At 37.4% G+C, this 20,026-nt stretch overlaps 1 protein-coding gene across 6 annotated transcripts in view; it reads right to left on the reverse strand.

Moving 5' to 3' along the window:
• Positions 1-44: 44 nt before the first annotated feature.
• cacnb2 (calcium channel, voltage-dependent, beta 2 subunit) overlaps positions 45-20,026 on the reverse strand; it is a 90,370-nt gene continuing 70,388 nt past the window's right edge. For 4 of the 6 annotated variants that reach the window (XM_015377483.1, XM_015377486.1, XM_015377487.1 and 1 more), the window contains 11 exons: positions 11,954-12,076; positions 11,703-11,839; positions 11,504-11,580; positions 11,156-11,289; positions 7,227-7,307; positions 7,077-7,135; positions 6,469-6,578; positions 4,318-4,469; positions 3,642-3,737; positions 2,946-3,128; positions 45-939 (listed from right to left, as the gene is read on the reverse strand). In XM_015377483.1, coding sequence (XP_015232969.1) covers positions 187-939; positions 2,946-3,128; positions 3,642-3,737; positions 4,318-4,469; positions 6,469-6,578; positions 7,077-7,135; positions 7,227-7,307; positions 11,156-11,289; positions 11,504-11,580; positions 11,703-11,839; positions 11,954-12,076 — 1,905 coding nt within the window. In that variant the 3' untranslated portion in view covers positions 45-186. Of the gene's footprint in view, positions 940-2,945; positions 3,129-3,641; positions 3,738-4,317; positions 4,470-6,468; positions 6,579-7,076; positions 7,136-7,226; positions 7,308-10,931; positions 10,952-11,155; positions 11,290-11,503; positions 11,581-11,702; positions 11,840-11,953; positions 12,077-20,026 lie in introns of all 6 variants that reach the window. The other 2 variants (XM_015377485.1, XM_015377489.1) reach the window with 1 other exon arrangement.

Below are 20,026 nucleotides of genomic sequence, written 5' to 3' on the forward strand. Positions count from 1 at the left end.
TATATATATATATATATATATATATATATATATATATATGATTTATGTTCACATCTATGTAGTCAAAATCCTGTAAAAGACGTGAGAGCATTTACAAAGATGGGAAGAGAAACAGGATGCTTCAGAGTTTAGCAGCATGATGGGGGAATGAGGAGTCCAGAGGGGCTTCAGCAGGCCTTTGGTCTGTCAATGATGGATGTGAGAGTCTTTGGCCCACGCCTCGCCTGTCTCGCCTCTCCTTTTGGGAGCCACTTCCCCCTCTCTGTCTCTCTCCCTGTCCCGCTCATAGTGATGGTGGTGGTGTTCACGGGCCTGGCGGCGGTGGTGGTGAGAGCGCTGCTTGTTGCGCTCGTTGTGGTCCTGCTCACGCTCTTTCGAACGATGATGCCCCTGGCCGGCCTCGTCCGCCCCGCTGCGATGATGGTGGTGGTGGTGATGGTGGTTGTGGTCCCGATGGGGCAAAGGCTCATGTCGACGCTGCTGCTGGGGATGCCCCTCCCCTAATTCCTCGTCTTCGTCGTCCTCCTCCTCTTCGTCGTCCTCGTGGCGTTGTGGAGCTCTCGACTCAATGCGAGCAGATTCCTTGCTTTCGCGACTCTCTCGACTCTCGGGGGTCTCAGAGTCCAAAGTCTCCTGCCGAGAGAGGCCCCTGGCTCTGCCGCTGTGGTGGTGATGGTGGTGGTGGTGGTGATGGTTGTTGTGGTGCTCAGTCCTAGTGGAGGACGACCTGTGGTGGATGTGTGGGGCTCTTTTACCAGACTCTGTCCTTAAAGGGCGCTCCTCCTCATTGCTGTCCCCCTCAGCCTCTACGTCTGCCTGCTCCTGGCTCTGGTGATGGTTGTGGTGGTGGTGTTTGTGATAATGATGCTGCTGGTTCTCCTCTCTGGACCCCTTCCTCTCCACCAATGCCTTCTCCCCTTTCGGCTCTGTACCATTGCCCTGGAAGCAGTGACACATTATAATAAGGACAAAGATGATAAAAACGTACAAAAAAGCTTACAAGACATCATTCACCATATCCACATCAGCACAGAATACTTTAATGTCATGCATGGATCATAACACCACACTTTGTCAAATTCAGGAAATGTTTTTAACTGCACTGCACCACTCAACTCAGTCCCACAGCATAGCCAAACTTACCAAAAAAGCAAATATAACCTCACTCCTGATCCTCATCAGCATCAGCATTGTCCTCATTCTCAGTCTTTCATTTCCCAATGAGATGGCAATGTGTGGAGATAGTGTACTAGTAAAGACTTTAGCATGAACAAGCGACTCTACCTACTTTTCAACACATTGACTATGAATAAAGCAAAGAGTTTACAGTGTCTGCAAATGTTTTCAGACTCCTTTTCCACATTTTGTTAGTTTACAAAAAACAAACCTTTTTTCTACCATTTAATGTCATAGATCTAGGTGTGGCCATTTCTCTTATCGTTATTGTTATACATTTCTAGGGACCATTAATTGAGAAAACTAGTGTTGAATGAAAGCTGAGAAGTTGGTAGGAGACAAAGGAACCTGTAAAATAAAATTCCCTACTTTAATGAGACCAAAGCTAGCTTATGTTTTTGTCCTCCATGAAAATTCATAAGGTTGACAGGAAATTAATGCTGTACATCACCCCGAGTAAGCAATCCCTACAGCTGGACATGGTGGTTGCAGTATCATACTGTGGGAATTAGGCCATCTAGCAACCTTGCCTGGTTAACATTCCTTATTTATCCATTTTTGGGCATAAGACTCCCCCTTGGGTTCAGGATAACTGGCTTGGTGGTCCCTTCCTCTCAGTAGCCACCTACAGGGGTCGGTAAGTTAACAAGAGGTATGGGAAAAATGGAAGGATCTAACAAGAGGCAAAGCTAGAAAATAAACCTGTTAAAGGCTGTAAAAGATGTTGAACTGGGGCAGCAGGATGACATCTATAAACATACAGCTAGAGCTGTATGTAGAACTATGGGCCGGTCAAAGCACTTTAATTTAGAATCTGTGGTAATTTAGAAACTGATATTCACAAACACCGTTAACAACTTGATTCAGATATAAAAGTATTAACTTAGCAAGAAATCTGAACTTTGCCTACAAATCTCTTTAATTTACCATCAAAAAAAAAAAAAAAATCAGACATCACTTTTCCTTTCTCTCCATGTGTTGGTGATGTAGTCAGACAGCTGCAATCTGTGGCTCTTTGGAGCCTCTACAATGGCTTTTCTTATGTAATTGAAATGATAAGAACCGAGCAACATTTCTTGAATAAAATAAAATACCGGTCTTAGAAGCTTCAGGTTTTAAAAAAAATATTTTAACTGCAATTTCAAAACAGAATAACATAAAAAAAAATAATTTACATGTTTTTCAATCTCATTTTTTTTTGTCTTTAACTTGGAAAGTATGTTTTGTTGATAAACATAATTTTCCATCAATAATATTCCAGATAAGAAAATCCACACTTCTTTTTTATTATTAAACATTTCAGTTTTCTCTTATTTTAAAACATATACAAATAAACTGTATCTGTAACAAATAAACTGTTGTTCAAAATGGCAACAGATTTTCTATAGAAGATATTTAACAAAAATAAGTTTTGTTTCATGAAAAGGTTATGTAATATTTGCTTCTCTTAACAACTTTTATCCAGCTGGAAATTTGGATTTTTAAAGGTTGCAGTGCCCTGATCTATCCCATCACAACCCCTGTAAATGAAATGGAAAATATAACTGCAGTATGACAGAACATGATGGTGTTTCATTGCTTTTGCAAGGCCACTGTAGGGGATTTTTTACGCATGTATATCATATAAATCTTTTTTTAAGAGCTGACCATTCATCTAAAAAGAAAGAAAAAAAAAGAAGCCCTTTCTAAAACAATTGAATTCAGACTGAACTTTAAAGTTTTATTTTTCTGAACTGTCATTTCTGTGGTAGACTCCTCAGCATCCATACCTGGACACCAGAGGCTGGCGTTGGTGCGCTGGGCAGGGCCGCTGCGGGTAGATTTGTAAGCACCGGGTCTGGGGGGCTGGAGCTGGTGGGATGAGTACTCCTCCAGTAGGCTTCGAGGTAATCAGCCATGTGCTCACATGCATCTTCCAGCTGGTTCTCATCTAGGATGATATCAAACATCTCCTGGGAGAAGTGAGACAGTCCCAGATTAAGGAAATGAAACAGACGCAGGACCTGACCAGGTCAAGAAATATCAAGCTGTAATGTTGAGAAATTGGCTATTTGCATGTCGTGAGAAATCTAAAGATAAAAACAGACGTGTGACTGCAGAAACTCATCCTGATTTTCATAAATACAAAATGCCACAGCTAATGTTAAACAAACATCCCTCTGAATGAAATATCCCAACTTCAGCGACTAACTCTCAGGCAAACCTTGAACGATGATTCCCTGAGGACACCCAGAGTTATTTGAATTAAATTAGGCCTGCTCTTTCGCAAGCAGAGGATGCTCGCTTCACTTTCTAAAATAATAACTAAGCCGATTAATGAGGAGTGGAAATAGAACTGGCGAGAACTACAAGCTTTCAGCAAAAATAAAAAAATAAAAACTGCAGAAAAAAAGCCCATTAAATTTAGAGCCAAAAGGCATTTAACTGAAAATAATTCCCACCAGGAAAGATCACCCTCTACTCACAGAAGGACACTGCGCCAACTTGTCAGCAGCCACCATCTGGACATTCAGGTGTTTGGCCTGAGACTTTCCTCTGGACTTGATGAGGCGCTGCAGCACCTGAGGGCAAAGGAGGATGGAGGACAAAACTTAACTAAAACCAACACTTTGTTTGGGCAAAAGTGTTATGTTCTATTCTGCTTCATTACATTTCAAAGTTGCTCTACATCAAAGTAGGATTATTTTCCCCTTTTGATAATTGACATGAGTTGAACTGATAATGCATAAGTTATTGGTTTGAATACTCTTATGCTTGCTGTTTGTAACCTAATTAAATCTGCCAAATAAGACAACTTTCATTCCTTTTCTCCAGTGAGTGAGAGGATAGATCAAAGAAATGCATTACATCTTGCTGTGAACGTCATCCAAAGATTTAGAGCTGCATCTTTCACATCTTTAGTAGTGTCTGCTTTTTCACTATATTCACATGCCTCTTCTCAATCAATTCTAAATCAGGAGACTTTATTTTTAACACTTGCTGAAGGTCAGAGAGATGATTCAGTGCTCCCATAAATTTTTTCTCACATATTGTCGTTCCCGTCTGACAAGCGTTTTAGATTATAGCCGGGGAGCAGCCAAGCTCCGGGAAGACAAAAGGATACCTGCAGGAATGTCATTATTGTGCTGCTTTTTGTCTCACCTTGGGGGAGGTGATTTTCACGTAGACAATGATGGGGGCGAGGGACGTCTTCCCCAGCTGAGAAGGATGGTTGATTGTGTCGGCGTCCAGAACCACCAGCTGCAGCGTACGAGCCAGTTCGAATATGCGCTCAATCTCACTTTGAACTTCAGCTAAAAGGATGAGAGGCCTTTTAGAACTGGAAAAAACTTTGCATCATGCCAGCTGTGTGGTTGGCTTTGGTTTAAGGACAGTGCCATATGCAAAACATAAGACATGAGTGTTAAAAACTTCGGGAGGTTGGGTTTCTGCTTAACACTGAGCTCAGGTCTATACACTTTAACATGTCAAAATTCCCACACTTTCTGAAGTTTTTTTTCAAATAATAAGAAAGACTTTATCAAAGATCCTTCCTCCCAGCAGCTGTAGGGTTCTATAATCACCACTGCTGATGAAGGTTCTCAGTCATCCAGGTCATAGTCATTCCGTAAAAATTCAAAAAATATCCACTGGACTTGGTTTTCAAGATTTGAAGACGTTTCGCCACCTCTCCAGGAAGCTTTCTCAATTCAAATGTCTGGACCCGCAGTGAGACTCAAACTCACTGCGGGTCCAGACATTTGAATTGAGAAAGCTTCCTGGAGAGGTGGCGAAACGTCTTCAAATCTTGAAAACCAAGTCCAGTGGATATTTTTTGAATTTTTACGGTATAATCACCACTGTTCCCAAAAACCTCAATAAGTTGTTACATTCATGCCAATTTTGCACAGTTTCTACCTTAGTCAGTTATATATCATGCTGCTTTAACTTTCTACATCTCTGATGTTTCTGCCTTTTTCAAATTTTCATTACTATAAAAATCTTCATAGCCCTATATTGGTTATTTTATTCTCCAGGTGCAGTTTTTATATTGTTATGTTATTCTTATACATTTTTGCTAAGGTCCAAATTTATGTGTTCATTTTTTTCTATAATATTTTTGCTGCTGTAAACACCAGAATTTCCCCATTATGGGACAAAAAAAGGATTTTCTATTCTATTCTATTCTATTCTTGCTATTATTATTATAATTATTATTTTAGCCTGTGTGTGCACGTGTATGAACTGTTACTCAAATAAGAAACAATCAAATGTAAAAGAAAAACAATACTATGCCTTGGTCTTGCTATATCCGACTAAAAGAATATTCAAATCAGTTTTGACTTTTCTAAGCAGCCCAGTAAACAAAGACTGAGAACAGTAATGACATCCTCCAACATGAGATTAAAACATCCGAGATTCATCTTGCAAAAACACATAAAGAGGGACGTTAAAGTTTAAACTGTGTAGCAATAACTAAACCTGAAGTGAACACACATAAAAAAAAGTTTCAAACCTAACTGTAGGAACCACGGCTCCTTCAAAAAGTCTTTTTTTCTGACAAAACAAACCAAAGCAGAAAAGTAATCCCTCTCATTTTCACTAAAATGTTTTTTCCACAAATCATTTGTTTAATCTTCCATAGGTTTTCTTTTAAACTACCATCACATTTTATTCAATTATTTCATAACGAGAGGGATATTTCTGTTAGTGAGACGGCTAAATAGATCTCATGTGGGACTCATCAAACATAAAGTAAATACAATCATTTGCATTCAGTATAATTTATGTCATGTTCAGTTAGAAGAACTATTATAGGTGCTTAAAAAAAAAAAAAAAGGAAAATAGCCAAATCATCATCTTCATCATACATTGTTGTGGCTCTCTAAATGTCAAGATCTTTAAAAAATACTTCATATAATGACATGTTTTTGCTTCCATTATTCACTTTGGCAGGAGCTCCTAGTGCTGCTGTAGCTGCTGACTGATGCTTCTGGCGATAAATAGCTGAGATTAGCTTTCGTCGCCTCTATTTCACTCAGGAATCCCTTTCATTCTAATCACATCTAAACTCTAATCAACCTCAGTCATATCAGAGCAGATGTAGAGCTTGTTATCGTACTTCTATGCTCACTTTTTCATTCTCCAACAAAGGGTAGCCAGCAAAGGCCACGGAAAGCTTTTGGGGTTATCTTTACCATTGTCGAGAGTTTGTATAATTGCTTCCTTCTATTTCTGCGTCAACCGTTCTCTTTAGAAACATTATCAATCAAGGAACCCAGATGTTCCCAGGCTGATTTAGGGCAAACTTACCCAAGTTGGAGCGTGTGTTGGAGCGCTCGATGATGGCGTGCTTGCTGGGATTGTTCAGTACCGAGCGTTTGGCCAGTGAGATGTCCGCCGTGACACGGGTGATTGAAATTCTGAAAAAGTACGAGCATGATGAATGAAATAAATGATTGGCGTGTGTTACACAATGGACAGAGGGTAAATTATCTGCAGTAAGGTCTTCAAAAATCTTCGTTTCATTTTCAGGTTATTTCCAAATAATGTAAATTTCTTGTATTTAAGGAAAAAATAAGAAAAACAAACCGCAAAGCAGAAACAATGGGCAAATGACATCGACTGCAAGATTACACTCAAATAAGCAGCATTATTTGATGCTGCTGGCAGCTTGAGCTGATCTTAAGTAACTTTATGGCTTCAGCATTGAATAAGAAGAACCCTGCTCTGCTCCAGGGCTCATATGGCCTATTAAGGACATGGAGAGAGCCTATTTAAAGCGGCAGCACACATCCCTCGGCCAAACAAACTTGTTACACACTCCCTTCTCTAACCTCAGGGGACTGATAAATACCAGCCTATAGACATGGAGAGAGGAAATTAGATCCTTGCGCTTTTTCTGAATTGAAGGAACTCACCTTCCTTCAAATCTGTGTTTCAGGAAGTCAAACAGTGCTTTTTGCATCATGTCTGTCACCTGTTGGCAGGAGATTCAAAAGAGTGAATGAAGAGGAAAGTTTTTCCACAATAATGATGTGAAATATTACATAGACAAAGCATTGCTGCACCTCGTAGCCCTTCAGAGACGGTCCAACTAGAACTACGGGTCGCATGGAAGGCACAACGTCGTATGGAGGAATGTGTTCCGTCTTTAGAAAAACACAGGAAGGATTTTTCTTTCAGTTTTATCGAAAGAGGTACAACCTCACAAATTATGGAGCGTTTAATTAATATTAAGCAAAGCTAAAAACAACAACAACCAAAAAAACAAAGAAAAGAACACCAGAACTTTTCAGAACCATGACACAGAACGTCTCAGTTAGCCTGACAAAATATGAGCAGGCATCTAATAAGATGAATCAGTTCATTCAGGTTTTAACAATGCAACTGCTTTTTGGAATACATAAAAATATAATTTAAGACTGATCACAGTGTGTCATGGTCCCTGTTATTGAAAACAGAGAGAAAAAAAGGAGAGAGCCATCATGGTGGAAAGGTTAGTCAGAGACTGAAGATCAACAGAGGACACGGCTAGAAAAACAAACTCACCGTAGATGGGACAAACTGGGATCTCTGTCTGAGGAGTTTGAGATAAGCATTTAGATGTGCTGCACACTGATATCAGGGTAGACACCCACTTGATTTAGTAAAGTCTCTCTTATTAACCAGTCTATCATCTGGTTATTGTCTACCATTTAGTTATCTTGTAAATGTTAAAGGAAAGTTTTTCCCCTCAACATCTGTAGAAATTCTCTCTCTAAAAACAAAAAATCCATGAAAATTAGACCTTTGAACTCTATTTAAATACGTGTAACTGCCTAGATTATGATGCAGATTATAATTATTAAATCCCGATTTTTCGCTTTTAGTTTTAAGAGAGGGACAGAGCATTGGTATCTAAAACAACAATATAATTTAACAGATTTTAAAATTAACAAAGCATCAAATTATATTATATATTATATATATTTTCTGTTGTTTTCTGTTCTCCATAAAACTCTTAATAGAATATCAGGTAAAAATTTAGCCTTGATATAGTCTTATTAATATTTCTCACACAAAAAAAACAAAAAACATTGTGCCTCCTTACAATTACAAAAAGAAAGTTGTTGGTGTGATTTTGTAAGAGTCAATTTTCCTAAAGTGAAAAAAATGTTTCAATTATTTTTTTTTTTTAACACCCATTAAAGCAGCAAACAAAAAATACTGAGTGGAATGGAGATGATTAAGTTTTATATAAAGCCCCTGAATTTTAAAGTGGACTAGGAGGAAAAGCATAACCTTTAGTTTCACTTCATCCACGAAATTTTATCAACCCAGAGTCTTTAAATAGCTCAGCGTTAAAGTCAGGCTTCTTATATGAAAGTGCACCAAATTTGTATTTTACAGTTTTTTTAGCATCTGAATTAACATTAATCATCCCTACTTCAAACTCTGCAACAATAATATGATTCACATTTGTTCTGATTTAGTCTTATTAAATTGGGGGTAATTTGATGCAAAGTTTGACTGCTGTAATACCTCTATTCTGTGTGTTAAATTTAAAAAAGAATACAGGCATCAATGCTATATATGTCCATCTGCATCTTGGCATTGCTGACGGCCCGACTTGTACCACTCAGTTGGCTGCTCTCAAGCTCCACATTAAAAACTGGTTTAGATAAAGGATCAAGGAATAAAGCATAAAAGGCATACACACACACACAAATAAATGTATACCTGTCCAAACCGTATAATTAATCAAAATTTCATTTATAAAGCTAAATGTTTTCATTTGAAATTGTATGTTTACTTTTACACCTTTAGCCTATGAAGATGTATCTTTACCCCACTTAAGTATCCCCTAAAGCAAAATTAGTTTGTGATTTCACATGAACTCTGAGGGCAGCTGAAAAGCAAAAACCTCATCTGAAGGACTCTTCGTTCCCCATGCAGCCATGTTCTCTGTCATTCTCTGGCCTTTGTCTGTCGCTCTAATAATGGTTTCAGTGGATTACCTGTGACTTTTTTTATCACGGTCCATCATCCTCTCTTACTCATCAACCCACCTCTAAATGTTTTTTCCACCTCACCAGGCTTCCCTGGGGATGTTGTGGGAACTGATGAATACTTCTGGTAGCTACAACTAGGCTATCATAAAACAATGTGGTTATGGTGAAAAACTTCTGGTAGATTAAGTAAATCCTTGTAATACGTTGTAATCAGGTGCTTAACATCAAACTGAGAATGACAAAGGACTGTTTGGAGTGTAGTCTTCATTGGCTCTAATTTTTTTTAGAGTTATTAGCTTGCATTGTAAAGGCTAAGTTAATATCTAGCTAGCTGGACAGTCTAATGATAAATTGCTAAGACTGACATTTCCCAAAAACCTTATGTCACAAAGAGCCGGAAGCACACAGGGGAAAGAGAAAAAATAAGAAACTACCCATATTTCACACTTTATACCATCATAGCTTGTCATGATCTTGGCACTGGTGACTGGACTAATGGTTCATTTTATCCACCTGCCTAGCTCCGCCCAGTTCCTCATTACCACTCATCATATCCACCTGTTCCAGCTTTTTTAAAAACTGTTTGCTCCCAGCCATCAGTGCCAGATTATTCAAGCTGTAGATGACAGTTCTCTAGTTTGTTTGTGTTGATAACCTGATTCTGACTAATTTCGGCCCTTGGAGTTCTGAGATTGCCTGCCCCTGTTCTGACCTGTTTGCCTGACGTGTCTCTGGATTTCCTTTGGATTCTGCCTGCTTACGACCTTGGATTTGTCTTCTGACCCCAGCTTGGATTTCCCTACGGTACCTCTTTGGATCTCTTATCTTCTGGCCTATACTTCTGTTTGCCTCATCGACACCGGCTTTGGCTTCTCCTTCTGGAATCCCCTGCTCCCTCTCATCTTTTGACTCCTGCTCGTCAGCCAATTCAGCAGCCGTTTGGCTTTGGCTCCTGGAATTCTCTGAGCGGCGTCCGCCATGTGCTGTGGAGAGTCATCTGGCTGGAATCCACTCCTTCCTCTGGGCTCAGACTAAACTTTATAACCAGATTGGTAACTCACACACTCGTTATCGTCCTCTCTCAGAGTTACGTTGTCACTAACCTGTGTTTTCTCCTCTACAAAGACTCCAGCTTTGTTGTTCTAGCTGCTGAGTCGCAGATTCGTCAAGCAGTCAATAAATGCTATTCTAAATTATTTCAGTCTGTCTGTCTGAATTCTGGTTCCAATGCTCTAGTTTCTGGCATTTCTGGGTTTTCTAATATGGTGAAGCCCCGTTTACCAGCTTTAAATCTCTCTCCTACTAAATGATATTGTACTGTTGGTTCTACTACATGAAATATTCTATTATGGGAAACAGGTTGTCACCATTATCTAAAATGGGCTTCTTCTGTGATGTACCCTGGTGCAGATCCAACCAAAGTATCATCAGTGTTTTTTACTGTTCTGATCAATGCAATGGTTTTACTTTCCACAGTGCAAATTAATTAGTTCCACATTTTTACCAACATCTCGTTGTGTTGGGATATTAAGGTTAATAAAGAGATAATAAATGATGTGGCTTACATTCACTTATACTAATAAAAAAAAAAATCTCAGACTGAGGTCCCAATAAGTCCAGATTACAGGATCACGTACAAAACACAGAGCCAAACAATGAGAAGGGCAAGAGTGAAGTAAAGAGGGGAAATATCTTGTTAGGAAATGCAGAGTTTAAACAGATTAGTTCAGGAGGTTCCTCCTTAGGTCCTGCTGTCATGTTTTTCTGAACACCAAAACTTACCGACTTTTGCTTCTGCTTAGCTGTGGTTGGACGGAAGAGGGAAAGAGAGAGAGGTTAAGATCAGGCAGGCATGCTAACAGCGGAGTGCACGTCGTGGGACGACAGGGAAACTGGTGCTGACAAACAAGCCGGGGTAGGCGTTGAGAGAGGCCTAGTGGCCACAGGAGTTTTAGTCATAGCAGGCGGGCAGAGAAGAAGACGCAGTGAGGTGCTCTAGAGTTTACCTTCTTAAAGAAGGGCATACGTTTCTCTTTTGCTAGGGGTGATATAACAGTGTTTGGACTGGTTTTAGGGGAGCGCAGGTTGACCGGGGGCTCATTTTCTTCTGGGTCTAAACCTGTGGTGTCTATGTCAACAGCTATTGACACACACAGACATGAAAAACATCACACAGAGGTCATCACAGCTGGCAGGTCACACTGACTACAGATACTACTAAATGAAACAATGAAAATGACACATATCACTGAATATCAGTCAAAAATGGTCCCTTACCTGTTGTTAGATTTCACTTTATAAATCGTGGTTAAAAATGAACAGAAGAGAAATGTTTTTCTTACAAAGCTACTTACCAGATGAAGGAGGAGTAGACTTCCTGGAGTTTGAAACCACTTCACCTAAACTAGATGATGAGTTCGCTCCTAGTTTGCTGAAACAACAGATTTTAATCATCTAGCGAGAACTAAAGACGAAATTAAATTTTTACCATTTATTTTAAAGGGTTTTGTGGCCAACAATCAAAATCATGTAGAGAGGAGCAGTTTTTTGTACCTGGAGTGAAACTTGCCCTGTTTGGCTCTCTGCTCCTGGAGGATGCGAGTGTTTTCCAACTTCACTGGACTGGGAATAAAGCCAATTTCACAGCCTTCTTTCACCAGACGTCCTATCCACCAGTCGTTATTGAATTTCTGTCAAAACAATATAACATAGAGTTATGCTGGTCATTCTTATGATCATCAACAAAATATATGATATGAGTATTCTTATGATCATTAAAAAATATCTTTTGTAATGTTAGTCACCTCTTTGACATGGAGGAAGTCCTTGGCCTCAAAGGAGATCGCCATGCCGGGCACAGGGACATCGTCGTCATGACTGGGACTGTAGCTGACATTTGTGCGAACAGCAAATGCAACTGGTTTGGTCTACCAAAAATAAAAGGAAGGAAATACAGACAGAAATGTCAGATAAAAGGCTTTATTTTACAAAAAATAAGGCACATACAGTTTTGGTAAGATGTAAATATGAAATCCTCATTAGTATACAGAAAAAAAAATGCATAAAAATAATGAAAATAAAAAATAATAGATACTGGTTTTATATACCTAAATCTCCAGAAATATTTGATTTAGACTTAGCTTTATTGTCATTTTGTATACACAGAATGTTTACGAAATGAAATTATGTTGCTTTCAGCTTACAAGATTGAAATGAACATTACCATTTAAAGTGCAGCAATGATCATCATGTAAATAGTAAAGGAGGAGAGGAAGACCAGTTAAAAAAAATAAATAAATGTGCAAAAGTGCACTAATGTGTAAAGGTTCAGAAGTATTGCATTGAGTTCGGTCTAATTTAAAAGGATTATAAAAGTTTTCAGTCATGTTGGTGGAGCAAAATAATGTTGCAATATAAAGACATTTGGAAACATTATAAGACTCAAGTAACATTGAGAGCCATTACCAACAAAAAAAGAAAACATAACAATGATGAATCTGCAAGCCTAACTTGTCTCAATTAAGGTCAATGTTTAATTAAAAAAAAAAAAAATAGTGCGGACAAACCATTATCGATGGTTTAAACCTTTGAAGTAAAACCTTAAAAGGACCTTTTTGCCGCTTTCAAACTATCCAGTTTGGCTGAATCAAAACAAATTCACAAAAAGAAGGGCCAACACAATAAAGTAAAAAAAAAAAAAAAAATCCCATTTAATGATGGCAGTTATTTCTTTTTACGCCATTGATATTTAGTTGAATGCATCTAAGCAGGTTTCAAGGTTTTTTTTTGCATATCAATAGCTTTTAGTCATAGTTATTACATAGTCATAGCAATTACCAAAAAGAAGTTGCTAGGATCTGGGAACATCTGAGCTCCATTTTAACCTAGTATTTATATTGTTGCAGAATCCTTTCATGTCTGTTGGCATTATAACCATAAATAAATACTGATATATTTTGGATCAGATTATAAAAACAATTTATATTCTATATATACATATTTCAGTATAATAAATAAATTTACTTTGAACCAATCTTATGGTTTTGTGGCTGTATTATTTCTTTTCCATTTATTGTCTTGATTAAAATTTATAGCTGTGACCTTTAAACAAACTCTATAAATAAATAAAAAACTACCTAAAAACAACAACAGAAAAAGTAATACAATATGCATCTAAATTTGTGTCAGAAACCTGCTAATGATGGGGGAATATGTTTTAGCTGTTATTTGTATTTTCCTTTATCCTGCATGAATAAAATAATCCAATTCTTTTAGTTATGAATTGAATGTATAAATGATAAATAAAGCAACAAATTATTACATTCAAGTCGGATGTTTGCATCAACTGCAACAGGAAGGACGTCTGAGTTTTCTGTTCATTATTGTTGAGCTGAAATCCTTGTTTCTTTAGGTACAAAAACAACGTTGGGGAACAAAGATGTGTGATTTCTGATTCTTCTAGACTTGTGACCAAGATGGTTTGACTGCAGCACCGTCTCTGCTACTCTTGTAGTAAATTTGCTCCCTGTCAGGAATCACTGTTTCGACACCCTTTGTAAAACAACGCTCTTGTCTTACACTTATGAAAAGCAGGAACAGCAGCACTTGTGTAAATTGTTCATAAATCAATTTAACAATCTTTACAACAGCAGGATCAATACTGACCTTCCTTTCTGATAACTGCTGCCTTTCCTCTTTCAGACACATAATCATTAAGTCAAGGCAGGATCTAAAGGAATATTTGCCGGATAACTGTGAGGTGTGGTGGGAAAAGATACCTTTTCGCTGTTGATATTTTTACACTTGCATTTCTGCTTAAAAGCAAACAATATCTCCTCTATCTGCAGGAAAATTAATACCTAATCATGAATAAGTATGAGCAAAAGTTTTTTTTACAATGCTGAAATATTAAATTGAAACGCATATTTCAACAAGCATTACATAAAATGCTTTTGGGCGTAATCTTGGAGCAAGTCTGGCAGCAGTGGCTGCAACAGTTGGCAGCGTGGTCATGCCCTCAACCAGATTACATTTGCTCAGCTTCTGACAGAGCGAAAAAACTGGATAGAATTCAGCTGAAACAAACAAACAGAAAGCAAAAGGATGCAGCTTAAAATAATCCCCCGTTGTACGCTCACTTGCTAAATATTTACCTCCAGATAAAAGGAGAGGGCTATGACATATAAAATTCAGCCATAATGAAGCCACCGGATCACAGCTTGGAGGCTATAATTCAGCTGGACTTTATACAGATTTTGAGAAATGCTTTCAAAGTGCACTCAAATCTCGCCTGCTGGAGCACAATCTGATTTTCTCTAGGCAACCAAAAAACAAAACAGGAAAACAGAGAGAGTTCACCGTAGATTTAGGCCTTTAACAAAATTGCTTGGACAAATAGGAAACACGAAAGAACAGATTACAAATCACTCCCCCTGATTTAAGAGCCCATAATACTGTATGTTGAGCTGCCCCTTTAAAGCTGTTTGATTTAGCTTCTCTGCCTATAGCTCACAGTGAGTATAGGCAAGTCAGTGGAGAACTGACTAACAACCGTTTTCCTAGCAAATCTATAGAAATGCGTGATGAATTTTAACAACACTGAGAAATTCAAATAATAAAATAAACAATAAAATCCCAACAGAAAAGAGATTCCATTTCTCTGTAAAGTATGAAAAATGCTCCCATATTTGAATCATCATAAAAAGGTGCTAAAATCAAAAATGGCTATGGTGTAGGTACCATGGCAGGATGGAAACATCAACATTAAGAACCTTACTGTAAGTCTGGTTAAAGGGTTTGCAGAATTACATATAAGCTACTCGACTTCATGGGAAATACGTATGCTGTTATTTGTACAGAACTTTAAAGCTACTGAGTTTTCTAGCAAAGCCAATGCACTAATTTAAAACATTAAATGCGGATTTGAAGTGGAGCACATAATATTAAAATATTAACGTTTAGTCATATTGATGGTAAAAATACACAACAAAAAATGTAATAATAAAAATATGAAATGTGAAATCTACAAGTGCATTTTTCTTATGCACTTCCACGATTCAAAGCAGCCCATAATACTTTCTGGTTATCACCACTGTAGAATAAATCACAGCACACTAAAAGAAACAACCTATTACAGCTGGCTATGTACAACTGATTAAAATAAAACTAGTTTAATAAAATAATCATGACTAATAACAGAAATGCCTATAAAACCAGTTCCTTTTGTGCAGATAACAATTTGAATATTTAAAGTAATGATAGTCTAGGTTGACGTGTGCAAATCTGCCCCAGAAATTCTTGTAGAGAATATGTAATTCTGGGGTTCTTAAATGATAGTCCTTTGCATTTTGCATACGGTGAGTCACATTACTGCATGATGGTATTAAGGCTCTTATTAATATGCATACTTCAAGAGATCTCATTCATTTTGCTCCTTTCTCCCTTCCTAATGCTCACTTAGCTTTATCAGCTCATTTTAGAGGCAGTCATACAGTCCTACATGCTAAGGTGTCTCACTGATGACTTAAAGATTTAACACGTCTCAGTAAATGATGAGGACATAAAACAAGAAAAAAAAAACAAGCCAGAAAGAGAGGAAAGAAGAACTATGAAAGAGCCTTTGGGTTGACCAATTGAATAATGATCCTGTCTATAACTGGTACCATTGTGAGAACCGGTAAACAAACAAGATCATCTTTTGTGCATTTTCCATGGGGCAATCCCTCCCAGTCTTCTCTGCAAACAACAACAAAGTGACCAGTGCTATATGTGGTGAGGACCATGTGTTTATTCCCATTGACTTCCATTGATTTTCAGTCATTTTCACCTCTTTCTATGCCCTAACCCTAAAACTAACTCTAAACCTAACCATTACCAATGCATTCCTCATCCTAACCCTAACCAAATTGACAATGTTGCCCTAAACCTAACCACTAGCAAAATAGCATGTAAGGTCCAGCGAAATGTCCTCACTTTACAACAACTTGTCCTCATTGTGATGGTGAAATTGGAAAAATGGTCCTCACTCCGATGGCTAGACAGGTACATACCCACACACACACACACACATCTACACGCCCGCACACTATAGATCAACATCCCAACATTGTTTCACCTTGAATGTTGTGGATCGATTTAAAATGATTTCTCCACAGCTCTGTGCACCGGCCTCAGGCTGTACTCCCAGTCTGTAACATCTATTATTATATGGGACCATAATAACTTTTATTATTCTATAATGGGAAGATTGTTTTATAATACTCCAAGGTTACTTGAATATATCGACCAAGCTCTTCCAGCTGCCAGGTATTTATTCTTCTGATTTGCCTGCACAGCTGGCAAGAAACTTTTGTTATATTTCCAGCAGGTTTTAAAAAAAATATATATTTCTGTCTCAGTGTGTTTGCTTATTTAAAAATGCTATTTTTTGAATAGCATACTAAAAGAGTCTCTAAGTTACATTCAAAACATCTTTGAGGTGTGGTAAAAAACCTACAATCTGTTAATTCTCCACGTGAAAGCCTAATAGTTTTAAATATTGAAAGGATAGCTAAAAGAAAGATGAAAAAAGAGAACCTTTGATACATATTAAGTTTCCAAATGCAGTTCTGACATGTTTTGGAATAAAAATAACACAATAAGCATCACTTCGAGACTTACTTTTCACATATATCTAAATCAATATCAGATATCTAAAGTCAACAATGACTTTAGATATCTGAGCTTAGCGTGGCCGTGACCTCCACTAGCAATTTACCTGGTCATTAAAAAAAAAAAAAAAAAAAGCAACAACAAAACATTGCCTATGTATTATATTCAAAGGTTGCAAAAGCATTGGCTACCAAAGGTATGTCTCTGAGTCATGATATCTGCTCTATGCCATGAGTCCAACAAAAAAAAAAAAACCTCAAATATCAGTCTTTAGATGTCATGACATTTAAAGCAACACAGCCTTCATGAAAGAGGAGATTGACAGTTTTTTTTTTTTTTTTTGCAAATGTTGTCCTGGACCTGCACCTAAAAACCTGCTATCAAAAAGTCATACCAAACCTCCATCTTAACGTTATTCAAATCTTCAGTAAACATTTCCACCTGAAAACATGATCAGTAGGAATAAAACAAAGTTACCTCACTGGTGGTGTATTTTTCCTCTTTCATTTTTTATTTAGCAAATTAGCAAAGCTTTTATCAATGTTTTTATTGACTTTATTGTAAAATCATTAGTGGAACACCCATTTTAGGTCATTTATGAACAGTACTGCTCAGTACAGTATGTTTTTCATACATGTTAGGAATAAAATTAAGTCAGATCTCGTTTAGCAGTTAAGTATTTGTAGTACAAGGGAAGCGAGTGTGACATAAAAATTCAGTCAGAGTCTGCACTTCCTCTGACCTCAGCCTGCTCTGTCTCTCTCTGCTGCCCAGACCACCAGAAGCTATTTTTTACCACTCATCTGTCATGTAAAATGCCAGCAGGGGTAATCTTTGCCAGGTTATCTATAAAGTCAACTTATAATTTTAATTAGTGTGCCAGAGAGGGCGACTCTGGAAAATAACGACACAAATCTGCAGGAATGATCTGTCTTTGCCAGCTAGGAGCTACTCTAAGACGCAGTGCAGGAGGAATAAAAAAACAACAAAAACATCTGCCTGAATAAATGGATGGCCAAAAGCTTAAGTTGCTGCTACAGACACTAAACACCCAATGAAAAACAACTGAAACATTTCAGAGACAGTTGCTTGAATTAATCTATAAAAAAAAATGTAAAACTACCCAACATCTACAGAGCTAGAGGAGAGAAAAACCGACAAGGCAGCAGAATTTCTTCAAAGATCAAAGACATGCATCTTAACAGGGCCGAAAACTCAGTGATTTTGTGGAAGTTGGCTCTGATTGGAATTCCTGTTGCGCAAAGGCGAGCCTGCTCTGTCATGTGTGTGTTTGTTTATGTGCTGCTAATTGTGGCCAAGAGCAGAGCGGGCAAGGCTTATAGCTCTGATAAACAGTGACGCTAAAACCTCGGAGGCCTCTAACCTCTCACATCAGAGACCTCTGAAAAATGCCTTCTTCAAATGACCAGTTCTAATATCCTGCTACTCTATTTGAAAATATTGAAAGACTTTTAAAAAAACTTAGATTTATCCCAGACTTATAAGAGGTGCCATTATGAAACATCTGTTTAATGTCTGGTAAGACTCATTTTAAACAAATCTGAATACATGGATCTCCGAATTAAAGTTTAAATGAAGCAAACGCAGAAACCAAAATGAGGTTCTTGAGAGGCAATTACACAAAAAAAGGGGACTCAGATTTGTAAGAACAATCAGTGTAAAGTTTACATCATAGTTTGAGAGATGCCTTAAAAAAACTTGAATTGTATCTTCTCTTTATAACCTTTCCAGAACTATTTCAATCTAACACAATATTTTATACAGCTATAATTCATTTAACGAAGGTGAAGCCAACAGAAAAATATGGGTGAAAAAAAATGTTACACAACCTTTAGCAAAAAATACTTTAGAATACTATATTATACCAACCGTTTATATAAGTTTTTTCTGCTTTTCAGCCAAGCTGATAAATTCTCAAGAATACAAAATTATAAAGGAGTTCATGGTTGATTACATGACTGCAAGCTGCTCAGGTGACTGAATTTTTAAAACAGGCCTAGATCAGCCTAGCCTAGATCCTCTGAACATGGCTGATATTATAAGGTAACTGGGTGAACACACTGAACACAGTGCTTCGAGCACAGGCTAAACATCTCAACATCAGTCCTAAAGAGATGTTTGGGAAGTTATGTGCTTCATTTAGATGAAAAACTACAAAAATAAGGGATATAACTTAATTAATTTTAGAGAGAATAGGCATTCTTCCCAGTAGCTCTAAGCAATAAATCTTCATTGTTCCTCTAATTGTGCCTTCATAAAGTGGGACATGCTAATCAAAGCCTGTAGAAAGGCTAACCAGGAGTTACAGTTCAGATATTTTTTAGGCTGTTATAATTTTAATCTAAGACCTACCAAAATTATGAAGAATAAGTGAACTTAATAGTCTAATTGATAATGATAAAAGGCTCAGCATTAATGACTTCACTTGGCATTTTTTGCTTTGGCATTTTGCCTATGATGCTTTTTTAGATTTACCATCCATACTTTTATATAGTTTACTACAGCTGTTTTTAATTAAAAAGTTAAAAAAACGAACTTTCCAATGAACAGCTAGTTATGAATAACCTAATATAAGACAGCTGTAATTCTCCAAACAAACTGCAATCAGATTACAGAAAGCAGGAATGGTAGGTTGCGTATACAGTTTACTGTGCTGAATCATGGGTATTGGTGTTTTTTCCCAGCACAATGGTGGTAAAGATTTGCTGTCATGCAGCACTTGAGAATATTTAAAGCAGAAGGAAAATGAACGTCTCCTGTTTTTCCAAACAGTTTTGGCTTTTTCATTTCTAAACACAGTTGAAAGAAACAGGCTAATAGGTTGTAGCCAGAATATAATACGAAAAGTAGTATTTTAATCATGTTATTTATGACACAAGAGCCTCTGGCTTAACCCTCTACTCAGCTCATGTTTCGGGTCATTGTTGATTGACGATCCAAACATGCCTATTATTATGCTATATGGCTTGTTCTGGTCACATTTCCCAAGGTGTGACTGTTTGGAAGATGAGTCAGGGCTGCAGGATCGATGTTAGAAAAATAATCCTTCTTCTTTTTCTAACTGACATTAAAATAGATGGCTTGTTTTACTCATCTGTTAAACCACCCTTTTCTGTCACACTATAACCTTAACAGAAACTGCATTCAAAAAAAAAAAATAATAAAAAAAAAAATATATATATATATATAGAAATAATAATTTTAGA

The sequence above is a fragment of the Cyprinodon variegatus genome, unplaced genomic scaffold (genome assembly GCF_000732505.1).
Source record: "Cyprinodon variegatus isolate N-32 unplaced genomic scaffold, C_variegatus-1.0 Scaffold154, whole genome shotgun sequence".
In the NCBI taxonomy this organism is placed as follows: domain Eukaryota; kingdom Metazoa; phylum Chordata; class Actinopteri; order Cyprinodontiformes; family Cyprinodontidae; genus Cyprinodon; species Cyprinodon variegatus.